Source organism: Protobothrops mucrosquamatus, unplaced genomic scaffold (genome assembly GCF_001527695.2).
Source record: "Protobothrops mucrosquamatus isolate PMUCROS unplaced genomic scaffold, P.Mucros_1.0 scaffold_9, whole genome shotgun sequence".
Lineage (NCBI taxonomy): Eukaryota > Metazoa > Chordata > Lepidosauria > Squamata > Viperidae > Protobothrops > Protobothrops mucrosquamatus.
The window spans coordinates 1,081,027-1,096,050 of record NW_015386085.1 but is presented as its reverse complement, the minus strand read 5'-3'; the positions used below and the strand labels follow the sequence as shown (position 1 = coordinate 1,096,050).

Genomic DNA, 15,024 nt, shown 5'->3' with positions numbered 1-15,024 from the left:
TGAAATTTGGAATAAATGTTATAATTGGCTAGAACAGAGAAAGAAAAAGACATAATTATTGATGTATATAAAATGTAAATAAGATGTAAAGAATATTTAAAATGTAAAGCACTGTTCTGTTAGAAGAAAAGATTTATGTTTATGTAGTTTTTGGTGTATGGTGTATGGTGAAAAATAAAAAAAAATTGAAAAAAAAAAGAAATTGGGAAGAAAAAATTAGCAGTTTAGTACAACTTAACAAAATTAACAGATGCATTTATCTAAATATGATATAGAAATAAACTGCTATGTCAAAGTGTGTCCTAAGAAATCTGCATATTTTGCTGGTTAGGAAAAATTAACTATAGGGTATTTATAGTATGGCACAAGATCTTCATTGCTGTTCTTCTACGTTAATGTCATAGATTTCTCTTTAATTCTTAAGGGTTTTTTAGAGGATATGTGATCACTTCCTTTTTTTGGAGTAATATTATGTCTACCTTATTAGCATGTTAAAATTGAGCATACTGTGAAGGCATGATAATTGCAACTCTGTGTTGATAGGGATGCACCTGAGAGCATATTAAGGTAGTAAAGTAAGAGTACATTCCACTTCTAGGGTAGTCAGAAATTCATGACCTCCATAGTTATTATAGATTGAGCTGGTATGTGAATGGATGATGAAGGACATTGTGCATAGACTTTTGCTATGATGAGATCACTTCCTAATATGGATAATCTCCTGGCTGCTGGTGGCTTCCATAAGTGATAGTGATTAAGATGGTTTCTCTTAGGTGTCTCATGGATTCTAATGGATTTTGGGCATTTTTCAAGCACCTTGAAAGGTAATAATGCTGAGCCTCTGATTATGTTCTTGTTCTCAAAGGCAAGATGTAATATTTGAGCAACCTGTTTGCAAATCCTGGGAATTTTGGACTAATCAGGGAGTTTCAGGAAATGAAGTTTTAGAAGAAGCACCTGGAGTGCTAGGGGAAGAAGACTAGGACTGAACATAGGTAAACTGAGCCAATCATATCAATAAGGGCAAATGTAGACAGTAAAGAAGATGACCTTGATGGAGATATGTAGGATCCATTGCCTAGGGCAGGCATGTCAAACTTGCGACGTTACGTGACGTCGCGCAACGTATTGCAACTGTTCCCCCATTGCTGGCAATGGGGTGGGCATGGTTTCGGCGTGATGCATCCGGCCCATGGGCCGGCAGTTTGACATGCCTAGCCTAGGGAAAAGGGGCTGAAGCATATTTTAACTCTACAATGAGACAACATTTGGAAGTGGCTCAGGTGGATATTTTTGTAATTCACAGTAAGAAAGAGGTAGAAATACAGAACAGCCATGCAAGATTCTGTTGTTATAACAATGTCAATAAAAATAGTTCTAGCCTACCTGTGGAGTTGGTTTCCTAGTTTGATCTGTCTAATAGCAGACTTGCTCCCTTATGGGAGTGATGAGCAAGAAGATTTGCCAAACAGCCCCAATGAGTCAATCACATAACACTTTGCTGACAAAGTTGCTCAAATTCACTCAGGCCAGGACTTTGCATTGATGGGTCTGAGGAGGAACAGTCTCCTTAAGATTTGGACAACATCCTCCTGTTTGCTTTTAGCAAGGCTATCAAGTTGAATTCAAGCTATTTCAACCTGTAAGAGCTGTTCCCACTAATTATGGTTGATCTCTGGATTTTATTGTTTGCATGTTTTTATGTAATATGATATTTGTAAAGCAAACAGGAATTGTTCGGAATGCAGCAGTATATAAAACAATAAATAAATAAGCAAACAGCTTTAAAAGAGTGGCAAAACGTACATGGATTTAAAAAAGCAACTTATATCATTATGTACATGGTGGGCTGAGTGAGGATGCTATGAAACTACTTTTACTCAAAGAAAAAAAAATGCTGGCTGTGCCAGAGCTCTTGCATATGGCTAAGATAGAAATATGGAGCTTAGTCCTTGGTCCTGATGCTTTACACTTTGAATATTCTGAATGCTGTGGAGAAAGAATTAGTCATGGACTATTGTCTATCACTGCAGATGGTTTAAGGAAACAAAGATGGTGATGCTGAGTGGGAAACATTATTCAATATTTGGTGACAGATGAAGTTGGATAAGCAAGATATGGATGATGGTTTCCTAAACCAGAGTAAACCAGAGAAGATACTAAACTGTGCTAATAAGAAAAGCAGAATATCTGAGGGAAGGATAATTTGTTGGGGGGGAGAGGTGCTGAATATTACAGTTTATATTAAATTCACATAAAACTTGGAATGATCTCCATAAAATTCTTCAGATAGTCAAGGAGGAAGAGATCAACAAAGCAGATTACGAGCCATGCATAGTATGTACAGATTCTTTTTCTGATTTACTTATTTCCATTTGATAACCATTGTTGTGGTTTATAAATTATACAGGACAGCCCCAGCCCTTAGCTGTCATGGAGAGATGAGTCTCTGATGTCAAGAGGCTTAAATATCAGCAGATCTATTTATACTAGACAATCATTGTTTATTATTAAAATAATTCCAAACTTTCATATGTTACAATGTATTATTACATTTCAGTGTACACCTTATTTTCTAAAATACTAATTATACAATTCTTTTCAATGTTTAAAACGTGCATAGTGTACATGCATATTTCATTTTTGAGACTAGCTTTGGGTGTAGAAAAAAGCAGTAGAGGTAGGCTGTTAGATTATACAGCAGCATATTATTAGTATCAACATCAAATCATTTTTATGTTTTCCAATTAAGCAAAATGCATTCATTAAATAAATGAAATATTTGTTCTTGTTACATACGAATTGACGTTTATAGTTCAGTAGAGCCAGACTTTTCTCTCCCTCTTTGAAATAACATGTTTTTCAAATTGAAGAATTGTTGTTTATTTTTGTTTTTCACAGGAACAAAAATAAACAGTTTTAATTTGCAATATTGGTGGATGTGTTATTGTTCACTGATATGAGTGGCATTTTCATAAAGGAAGTTCCAAGAAAGTGAAATCCTATCAATATTATGTTTTTATATAAGGAGATTGAGTTTATTATGTGATTCTTGATTGTGGGAATCATAAAATAAGTGTAAGAAATTTGAAGAAGTACCAATAAAAATAGTCATGAAACATATCATATACAATAAAGACAAAGCTTGTCAATAAAAGAAAGGGAGAAAGGGTTGCATTGTCCCTACAGCCCTCCTTCTACCTTGAAAGTTTTAGGCAAAAATGTAGAATACACTGTTTATTAACATGTTTATTAAATAGAAAGCAGCATAAAATAGTATATGTCGTAGGCGGAGACTTGTATTAATCTAGGGTAGTAAAACATCAGTAATCTGATAATTAATAAATTTAATTAAAAAGCATAAGCTTTCACTGTTAGTTGGGGAAAATGCTAACACACCTAAAATAATCAATTGCCCTAAAAATAGTAAATATGATGATCAACAGATTTAAAATATTTTAACCATTATAATGAATTGACATACTGTGCATAGTGTAAATGATGTGAAACAATTTTGATGGCTGTAATTCATCTCATCATCAGACTTCTCTGCTGTTCTTGTATGGCATCATAGTTACTCTTGTTAATGACTCGGAGAATATATGACCGCATCCAATGATTCCTTCAGGGCTGTGTGATAAAAAGCTAGTTAGCCTCTATATCACTTTTGCTTACAGAATGCAAGAAATTTGAAATACTATGAAATAAATATTGTTTGGCCTACTTTTCAAGACAGACTTTTCATTCTGATTCCCAATTAAAATGTAGTTAAATGAAAGACATTCTCTGTCTCCTGAGGTATTCCTCTCCATTCTTAATCTTGTATGATCAGAGGAAACAAGTATTTGCCTGCTATTTTTTGTCACATGTTCTGCTTTCTCTGTTCATCCAACAGAAAGGAGAACCATGTTGCAACATTTTTTCATTTGAGGCAACAGAGCAATTGACTTTTGAAATTCCTTTGAATGATTCGGGTTCAGCTGGACTTGGCGTGAGCTTAAAAGGCAACAGATCTCGAGAGACGGGGGCAGATCTTGGAATTTTCATCAAATCTATCATCCATGGTGGTGCTGCATATAAGGTATTTTATTTATATTACTTTCATCTTGAATATGGTGAAAACCTATTTAGTTCAATATGATCTGTAATTATTTTGATATTGGCTCTTGGGAACATCAGATAGGTGTTTTCAATATCACCCCAAAATACCTTGTTTTGGGTGCATTTTGAATATGAAACTAAAATAGGTTGAGATTGTTATATCGTTTTTATTTAGTTTATCAAATATTTTACTAACATTACCTTAGTAAGAAATATACGTAAAATGTATACATCCTATTTTATATATACATCTATATTTTATATAGTATTAACAACTACATTTGTTATTTCGACGCTAAATGAAGTTATTTCAATCCTTTTGAAACTTAAAATATTTTTTCCTCCTTTTGAAAAGGATGAATATATAATATTTTTGTAGGAATGAGATAAATTATTGTTTTCCATTTCAGTGAAAAGTATTTATATACTGTGGAATGCACCTTAGCAAATATCAGTATTGGAAAATGTTTGCATTTATAGAGTAGGGTCCTTGAGTTTTCATATTTTAATTAAAAGATTCACACATGACAAACTTGTCTTAAATACCAAGTCACTAGGGCACCTCCATGAAAACACGCAACACAGATGGAGCCGTAAATCAGCACAAAAGAAATCAAGAGTCTCATTTCTAAGTTTAAAAAGAAGTAATTTACCTGGTTCATGAATTCAAAGAGTATATATTCTGTCTGCACAGAAAATTAAAATAGCTTGATTATATTTAAATAAATAAAATAGTACTGTTAATTAATTATATTAAAGGCAACATTAAAGACAAAAATGTTATAGAAAAAGGAGGAGGAGGAGGAAGAGATCTGGATTTTTTATCATGTTGTGCTGTTACAAGGCTATCCTATTGGCCTGTACTATTTGTTTATTTATGGGTGGGGAATGAATGGATCTAAATACCTGAAATTTTACAAATTCTATCTTATTGATTTAATAGTATAAATGTGATTTTTAAATCGTTTTCAATTCCTGAAGATTATATTTCCCTAAAAAATAGTTGTTTCAAAAATGCATTTTTCTTTACTTTCAAGGAGAAATATAAGTTTCAATACAATCTACTATGCATTGTAGGATATCTATTAAGTAATATTAAATAAATGGTGTTCAGTACTTGTTTGGATTTATCTCATTTTCCTCAAGATAATCATCCATATTTTTGTATTTAAACATTTATTTGCAACCATGGGTTTTAGCAATATATATATATAATTATAGCAATCATATCAGTTCAATACATCCCCCGTAGTAATGACTTCACTGTTTGTCAAGGTGTGCTTTTGTGTCTTTCTTGTATCCATTGCAAACAATCCAACTTGTTTTGTTACATGTTTATGCTTTCAATATAAAATAGTTTTTTTTTCTTCTAAACTAGATTGATTCAGTTGGGTTAACAAGAGTGTAATGAATCTTGCTCTGGGTTCTTGTTAAAATTTGCAGTATAATAAGTAATGGGCCAAATCTTCCACCTATAAGTTATTACAAATACATAATCATGTGTATTTGCTAATGCTTTATATCTGCTATCCAAATAGGCTGTTTGAAAGTGATGTTCTTTAAAGGGAACAGGGGAACAACATTCTCGGGGAACATGATGTAAGAGATTGTAAATATTATGACATTCCTTATCCTTCTTTAAAAAGTTGGTGCCACTTACTTAACTTAAGTTGACATACCTGTTCTCTATCTTGGCAAAAATCTTTAAAAAAATAAGTAGTCTCTCAATAATATATAATACTTTATGTCACTCGAAAGCTCCTGATCTAACGAGAATTGTGTGAGTAGAATAGATTCATCCATCTATTTTCAATAAATTGTTCATGAAGGCATTGTTTTGCCAAATAAGTATCAGGCATGAGGACTAGTTTCCTATAATATAAAATTATAGCTTTCTTTACCCTTACATTTATTGATGGAAGGGCCACATCTAATCTCAGTAGTGCTGCAGATATACAATGGGGGTAAGGCTGAAATTGATCTTTCAAATTTAATCTGGACCACTTCTAATTCTTCTAGTTTACTGAAATCCCAAATTGTAGCCCCATATATATCAACTGTGATATTGTTTTTCCCTCCAAAAGATCCTACGCCAGGGGTGTCAAACTGGCGGCCCACGGGCTGGATGCGTCACGTGGAAGCCATGCCCACCACAGCTCCGACAAGGGGAAAAGTCGCGATATGTCACGACATGTCACATGACGCTGCAGGTTTGACACCCCTGTCCTACTCTGACTGTCCTCCTTTTGAGTAGAAGATGGAGCAAATGGTTCTCACTGATCTCATAGCCATTGATCTTGTTGATGCGGTATGACTCATCCATATCATGTTATATGGATGTAAGTGTATAAGCATATTCGTGTTCTTAAACTTTGACATTTGTTTATGAATATTTGACATGGAGGTTTTATTTGTGAATTACTTGATGGCTGTATAATAAATAAATAGAATAGAACTGAGAAGAAAATTATGCATTTAACCACTGGAATTTAAATTGATACCATCAGTGCTTCTTAATATTATGAAATAATTTATTTTAACCACAAATTAATATGGTAATGTGGATGTTGTACTATTAGGTTTAGACTTGTAGATCATTTTGTTTCTTGTTTAAATGTTTCAAAGCTTGTACCTTTGATGTGGTGTAATAACAAAACCCAGAGCCTGTCAGAGATTTAAAAAGACTCCCAGTGTTTGGATCAAGGTATCACCAAGTGCTCAGTCCCAGACTCATCAGTCAAATATGGTCAGGCACAGATCATAGTTCAGATCACCCCACAAGTAACATGTCATAATATAGTATATGCACCATTAGGGATTGAAACAGTATTGTTTGCAAAACATGCATTTCTTAAAATATTCTCTGGTACACTCACTGTTCAGAAGAAGCAAACCAAACATGAAAGTAAAGTTTCATGCTGTGGCATGAAACTAAAAATTAACCAAAACAAAAGTATATTTAAATATATAAGCTATGATATGCACTTTTAGATCCATTTATAGTTGTATGACACTCCCACTCATTATTTTCTTTTGTCAAAGTTGCCGGTGGCATTTCTCTGCAAAAGCTGAACAAGGACAGATTCTTCATGAATCCCCATCACTTCGAGCCCTTTTGAGTCTTTGTGGAAAGACTTTGAGACTCCTTTTTTCTCCCAATGTTTAAAAAGGATTTTATTTCAAGAAATTTGTGAGTCGGACATCCCTGCAAATTTTGAGGCTTGGGCCGTAGAGCAAGAGTGTCATTCACCAGAAGAAGTTAGATTTCACATACTGTCCAAAGATGGGGATGGGGTGTGTTAGGAAAAGGAACAAGCCAGGACTATTATGTTTTTCATGGCAACACAAAGATGTACATCTTTCTCTTACAAGAGAAAACAGCAGAAGGGAAAGGAGAGAAAAAGACAGCTGACATCACATTAGCTCAGGCTCAATATAGCAACAAGAGAGAATAGACAATGTAATTAAGCCCATGATGTTTAATAAGTATAGTTGGGAATAAAAAGAGACTTAGAGAATACAGAATAACAGAGCAGGAAGAGACCTTGGAGATCTTCCAGTCCAACCTACTGTTTGAGCAGAAGACCCTGTAACTTTCTAGACAAATGGCTGTCCAATCTCTTGTTAAAAACCTCCAGGGATGGAGCCCCACAAGTTCCAGAGGCAAGCCTTTCCACTGATTCATTGTTCTCACTATCAGGAAATTTTTCCATAATTCTAGGTTGGATCCCTCCTTAATGATTTTCTGTTGGTTACTTCTTGTCCTGTTCCCAGATGCTTTGGAGAATAGGTCAGCCCCCTTTTCTCTATGGCAGCCCCTCAAATATTGACAGACAGCTATCATGACACTCCTAATCCTTTTCTTGGTTAGGCTAGACACACCTAGTTCCTTTAACCGATCGTCGTAAGACTTAGCTTCCAGATCCCTAATCATCTTTGTTGCTCTTCTCTGCACTCTAGAGTCTCAACATCTTCTATGCATCATGGAGACCAGAACTGGGTTGTCTTTCCAGTGCAGAATAAAGCAGTACTAACTCTTCACACGGTCTTAATACTATTCCTCTATCCACAGCCTAAGACTGCATTGGCAGTTGCAACTGCAGCACAAACCATACTTAAGTGGTTGTCCATTACGACACCTAGATCCCTGTCACAGTTACGGCTGTTGAGCCAAGGGCCACCGATTCTATACCTGAACATTTGCCTTTTCTTGCCTAAATGTAAGATCTTATTTTTCTCACCAATGAATTGCATTTTGATGGATAGGGTGCAGTGTTCAAGTCTGTCAAGATCCTTCTGTATCTTGGGTCTGTCTTCTAAACTGTTGGCTATTCTCCCCAGCTTTGGTGTTGTCTGCAAATCTGATAAATTCCCCTCCCCTTCCCTCTTCTAAACCATTTATGAAGGTGTTAAGAGCACTGGGCCTAAGACAGAACCTTTTGCTACCTCACAGCATTTAGATGTAGTTTCATTGGGGACTACGTGTTAAGTGCAATTGGTCAGCCAATAATAAATCCCTCTGGTGGTGATGCTGTCTAGCTCACATTTTTTTATCTTACCAAAAGGTAGTACTTTAGTATTGCTTTACCAGTTTGGGTATAGTCATTGTTGGATCTAGAACACCTAGAGGGTTAGACATAGAATACCTCCAGAATCCCTTCCAATCTTATTACAGTATTCTGTGTTTTAGGTTTTCAGAGATCTGATGCTTCAGAATAAAAACAATTTCATGGCTGTGCTGGCTTTCTCTATTGCCAATTCCCCTGGTTTCTCTCTGCTGTCGGAGTTACTTCTAGGCTTTGATTTCTCTGCTCTGGGCGGACCTTTGCAATTCTTCCAATTCTATGAATATTTTGTATGATAAATTGATGTTAATCTAAGCCTCTGTTCTGTTATTTATGATACTGGATCTTGTTGTTTCCAGAATTGGTGCATTTTTTTCAAGTAGTCTCTTCTTCTTGGGCTTCATGTGGAATAAAAGATGATTATTTCTTTGTAAGGATAAACATCTTTTCTTCCAGTCGTTCTTCAGCTGCTGACCCTTGTTCCTCAGCTAGCAATCCTGATTTTTCATCACATGTCCAGGAATTCCAACACTTAGCATAGATCCTATAACCTGGGTGATGACCAAGTGATTATGGGTTTCTGTAATTTATGTCTCACCATGTTTCTTATGGGAGAGACACTCTTTGTCTGACTCCTCTGATGAGACCTGTCAGTATGGTTGAACCTCTGGCATAGCTGTCATCTTCCTCAAAGTATGCAAGCTCCACAAGAACATCAAGGTAGCTATTATTATGATTCACTGAACAGTGAATTGAAATTGCAGAATCTGTCTGCAATATGGAATTTGAACTTCATGTCTGCTGATCTTCTTGGCTATGGCTGTGGTTTGCTGCTTTATTATTTCCAAAGCTTCCTTAATCTTCCTTATTTCTAGGTGATATTTTTTGACCCAGTATCATTTGGTCTTGTTCTTCAGTTTCTTTTCTTTCATCTGTTCTACCCTGCTTGCATCTGATCCTAGCTTGCTGATTTTCCAGCCCAATCTTCCATTTTGATAGTGCACTATTTGGCTGTTTTTCCTGTTGGTTATTTTTGCATCCCAGATATTCAATCATAACTGCAGTTGTGCTGCACATTTGTTGGTTTGTTTCTTGCAGTGAGCTGGTGCTTATATTTGCTATTACAGTATTGGCAGTATGTTTAATGTTTGTGCTAGCTGTTTCTTTGGAACAAGCTTCAATGCAGGCCACCTTATGCTGTGTTTTTATGCTGTTCTAGATACTCAATGATTCTTTGTTTCAATTCTCCTACTTCTTTCGTTACAGAGCTTTATTGTTTCTGAGGCAAAAAATAAGCTCCTGATTTCCGAACATAAACAGTTCAATAGCTGTGCTGGCTTCTACTGCCAACTTCCCCTGGTTTGCCTTTGCAATTTGAGTTATTTCTGGCAAGGATGCTAGCCCTGGTTACTCAGGCAACAGCTATGAGTCCTGTAGTCCGTTTTTCACCAAATGTCCAGGAACTCCAAAACCTAACATGGTTCCTGTAACCTGGGCGATGAACAAGCTGGTATGCTTTTCTTTTAATTACGTCTCACCATATTTTTTATGGCAGAGACACTGTTTGTCTGGTGAGGAGGAGGATGGATGGACATTTGGGCAGATGGAAGGTATCAACTTGGCTGGCAAGGCCGTTGGCCAAAGCACACTTGATGTCTTTCCCCTGGGCACTCTTGAGGTTTTCTTTCTTAACATCCCAGGTACTCAGGGCACAAACTTGCAGGGCACAATCATCCTGCATGACATTCAAATTTCTGGAAGCATTTTCCTGACTTTGACCCCCAGACAAGAAGGGGATGCCAAAAGCAATTTCTTCAGGAGCGTATTTGGTGGTGAAGGAGAATTTTCATAATACAGGTAGTCATCACGTTACGACTTCAGTTGGGACCAAATTAGGACCAATTGCCATTGTCTTTGTTAAGGGAAGAGGTGTAAAAAGTGATGTATGTCACTTGACTGCATCTCTGAGCCACAGCTGGTCCTGGTTGTTCCTGGTTGGATTAAGAAGGAAGAAGAGAGAGTCCCAAAAAGAGGTACAGGTGTCTTTAAATTCACTGAAACAGATTAAAAACAAGTAGGTTAGAATGGAAATCATGTTAGTACAATCCTGTATTTGAAGATTGTATTTTAAGAAAAACCAGATCTTATTTTGAAACACAGATAAGGATTTCAATAAAAAAATAACTAACACATTAAATTACACATCAAGCAGCATTTTTGTCTAATCCAAACTAGCCAGTTGAAAGAGACAATAATTTATCTGATGAATAACTTCTCAGCAAAAATTAGCAGGTAGAATATTAGCAAATTTTTAATTACATTTGCCTTTGGAACAATTCAGCCCAGCATGTCAAGAAAAACCACCTATTTCTAATGGCATAAGAGAGGACATTCTGTCTAAAATCTCCTATTTCATGGCTGAATGTTATAGCCTAATTTGAATGTGAAAATTTCAGAAAATTTCTTGGAAAAATTCAAACAAAAAAAATTCCTTTTTTTCCCCCATGACTCTTATCGTATTTCCCTGAAAATATTGACCATATTCAGAATGAAACAAAAACATATCAAATCACTTACTCCATCTCTACTACAATCTATGGTTGGGAATACTCATGTTCTTGACCGCGATAGAGTCACCTATTTTCATTTGACCCCGAGCTACTGTAAAAGAATAACCATTGTGTTGCAAAATTGATTTGATTTTTACTACCAAATGTTGTATGGTAACTTTTCTATGGAAAAAAACATGTAATGTCTTAAAAACTGTATCATTTACCTTCTTGATGCAATCAGCTGTTTCTTCCTATTGGCTTCTTGCACAGGCTGAAAATTGTTAAACAAATATTTTAGAATGGGTAGAGAGTCATCAATTGAAACGTGTCTATTTCTCTCCCAGAAGCAGAAGGACAAAACTCACCGACAATTTTCTCTCCGAGTAGGGTATAGACTGCAGGTGGGAGCAGATGGTGTCGATTCCCTGCTCCCGAGCTCTCGTAAGGTCTCTTTTCCTCTCTGTCTCTCTTGAGACCTCCTGTTAAAAGAAATAGAGCAAGTACAATTAATACATTATAAAATCTCTCTTACAGAGGTTGTTCTAATTTACTATCATGTAAGATGCTTACAGTGGTGAGTCAGCTGATTGCCTTCTGGTACTTTTCGTACTTGTCCTTTAATATTGCAACCTGAAACTCCTTTCTGTCAGCATCTCCTGGCAAAAAAAATAACAAAAGAATTAGAACTCGTACAGCCAAGATGAATAAATCGCTTTTGTTTTTAAAATGAAAACAATTAAAATGTTGTTAAGTTAAAATAATACTCACTTTTTGGATCGAGTTTTAGTTTGTTCCCCAGCTTCTTATTCTCCTTTAGAAGCTGGGCCAGTTCACTGGCTAAGCGCTCATTCCCTTCTTCCAACTAAGACACAGAAATTACAGGAAGCATGCATCAGTCATCGAATATAGATACGCAGACAAAAAAAGGGGCTTAATCAGGATTGTAAGGGAAATGAATGACTTACAGCTCTTATGGTAGCATCTTTCTCTGCCAGCTTCTTCTCATGTAAGGATCTCAGCTCTTCTATCTGCTTCTGTTCTGTATTTTTATGGAAAAACACTTGTGCTGTTAAACAATATTCCCAAAAGACATTACACATTAACCCACCAACAACACTGAAATTTAAGACTGGTCATTAAATAGGAAGGGTCAGGTGTGGTGCAGAGGGAGGGTTGCCTTTGTGTCCCCGCTCTTGCCACAGGTTCTCACATAAACGAAAGAGTTGGTTATTCACTTTGTTCTTTTTGGTGGTCTCTGTATTTCTGCAGACAGACCTGCCAAAAGAAGACATTTTGAACAGCTCGGGACAAACCAACTGGAGAAGGCGAATTTACTAAGTATTATAAATCATAGTGTGGATACAATCATAGTGACTTCAGTCATATCCAGTTACAATGCGCATTGGCTGCATGCTGACTGTTTGTTCTAAAGCACTTTGCAGTAGTTCTGACAAAATGCTTTGACCAAAAAGCCACATTTTGAAAAGCAAGGTAACTAAATCAGTCTATTATCAGTCTTACATTGTAGCACTTTTTACTAGTTTTCAATGGAATTTATATATGCCTCCTCTAAGCAAAATGTTAATACTTGTAGTTGAGACAAAATTCAGATCTTTAAAAATAATATCAACGTTGCATATAATCCATATAATTCTTCCATGATAACTCAAAACTGAAATCTGGAAGGCATTATATTAAAATTTATATTTGTATTCTAAATATATATACATTTTTGGAAATGTTGCTGCTTGGGAATAATCATAGCATGGGTCAACAAAAAACAATTTGATTAGTGAAAAGGCTTCATTTTTACCTGCTCTGCCTCTGCAGCCAGTAGAACATATTAGATTGTTTTCTGTAAAGTTAAATCAGGCAATAGTATAGGAGCTAAAACTGAATTTGCTTGGGATTTTAATTATTTCTTTATTCATTTACAGGGATGGGGGGCATGTCTCTGTTGAAGTTAGTGTGAGAGTAAAATTGCTTATTTCCATAGGCGACACAATTTGGCAGATTGAACCCATTTTTAAAGTATATTGTTTCTAACTCTCTACACAATGGATTAAAAAAAAGTATTTCAAGATGTAATCCTGGAATTTGTTTTCAATTTGCAATGCTGCATCAGGTGAACATGGTGGGCCCACATGTCAAGGGATCAATGTCCTGGGATTAGGTTTTCCAAGAGGCTGATCATCTTTGCTTACTTGCCATCTTTCCAGAAGTTAAACAGACTAAAAATCAACTTGACTCCTCATTTATGTTGAACAAAATGTTTCAAGCATTGTCTCATAACCTTTCTTATAAAAATTATCTCATAATTAGAGCCCAATTTAGTGTCACTAGCTCAGTGTTTCTCAGTTGTGGCCACCTGAAGATGTTTAGACTTTCATGCCTAGAACTCATGCTGGTGAGAGAATTCTGGGAGTTGAAATCCATGCATCTTCAAGTGGTCAAAGTTGAGAAACACTGCCCTAGTTAGTTTAGACCGGGGGAGGTGCGGGAGAGAGTGAGACCCCCTAGTGACTACCTGCATGCTTTCATTAATTTTTGTGGCAGCACATATCAATGCTTGGCCAATGTCGTTTTTCATTTTTTTTTCTTTTTTGAAAAAAATAGAAAAGAAAAAAATGAATTTATGGGAAATTATACTTCCAAGACATTTCTTCAGATGGTCTTTTGCTATTGGGGCCAAAGAAAGTCAATTCAGTCCGGAAAGAAGGGATCCTACATTCAGAAGGCCAACTGGTGTTTTTTTTTTAAATACACATATGGTATTTATGGAAAAAAGATTAACAGGAACAAAAGTTCAGTTGGATCCCATATGCTAATCTTATTTAGAGAATTGGAGTGAGTCAAATCTGCTAGTTCATCCTCATGTCCCTAGCATGAAGACCCTCACTAACCATTGTTAAGTAACAATCCTCATGGCATCACCTGAATTTCACCTCTAGCTAAAGCTGCCCTTTAGTTGCTTTGCAGTTCCAATATAAACCTGGCTGTACAAACAATTGACAGTGCCTCTGAGATGGTGTTGATGACAACATGGTCAGAAGCTAGGATCTTCCCATCTCTAGTTTAGTGTAGGGTGACTCTGGGCCTTGTGACTACTAGTTGTATGGATTTTAGACAGCTGTTTGAAAATTGTCAAGAGTTGCTAGGGAGTCAGCCTGTGCCAGCTTCTCTCCATCTTTCCTCCAACATAGTTCTGGGCTGATTATCAGAGAAGACATTGCTACATGTACTGTTCTGGTTCCACTGCTGTGTATAGTGAGGGAGCGGTCAGTGATATAAGCAAGTGGGTTGATTGTCATGGGAACAGGTATTTGGGGAAGGGGACCACATCCATGCATTGCAGCAGTTGTCTCCATCTGTCACAGCCAAAAACAGTAGGAAGGGGTGGGGGGCTCTTTCCCCTCCCTCGTTACACCTGGTGAATTGAAATAGGGATCAATGTCACTCTGAACCCTTCCCAGTGCTAAAAAGGGACATGGGATAGGGTTAGGGTTAGTGTTAACCAGGACTAATGGCCAATGCAATTTAGCATGCCAGGAGACTAGAACACACACCATTTATTTGTTTATTTATCATACTTAAGAACTGCCCATCTCCCTCACTCTAGGTACTATACAAATGCAATATTAAAAACATGAGCATCGTATATAAAATTTAAAAGAGGCAAGCGATGTTAACAATTAGAAAGAGGGATTTTATTATTATTATTATTATTTATGTTATGTTACCTGTCATTTTACCTCTTTGAATCTTGAACTCATCCTAGATTTACGCAGTTGACAAGTAAATAAATA

General features: G+C 36.2%; 1 protein-coding gene across 1 annotated transcript in view; it reads left to right on the top strand.

Moving 5' to 3' along the window:
- Positions 1-15,024, top strand: part of LOC107289643 (partitioning defective 3 homolog B) — a 187,930-nt gene that overhangs the window by 79,624 nt on the left and 93,282 nt on the right. The window contains exon 8 of the mRNA XM_015818469.1: positions 3,896-4,081. Within this exon, the coding sequence (XP_015673955.1) occupies positions 3,896-4,081 (186 nt within the window). The remainder of the gene's footprint in view (positions 1-3,895; positions 4,082-15,024) is intronic.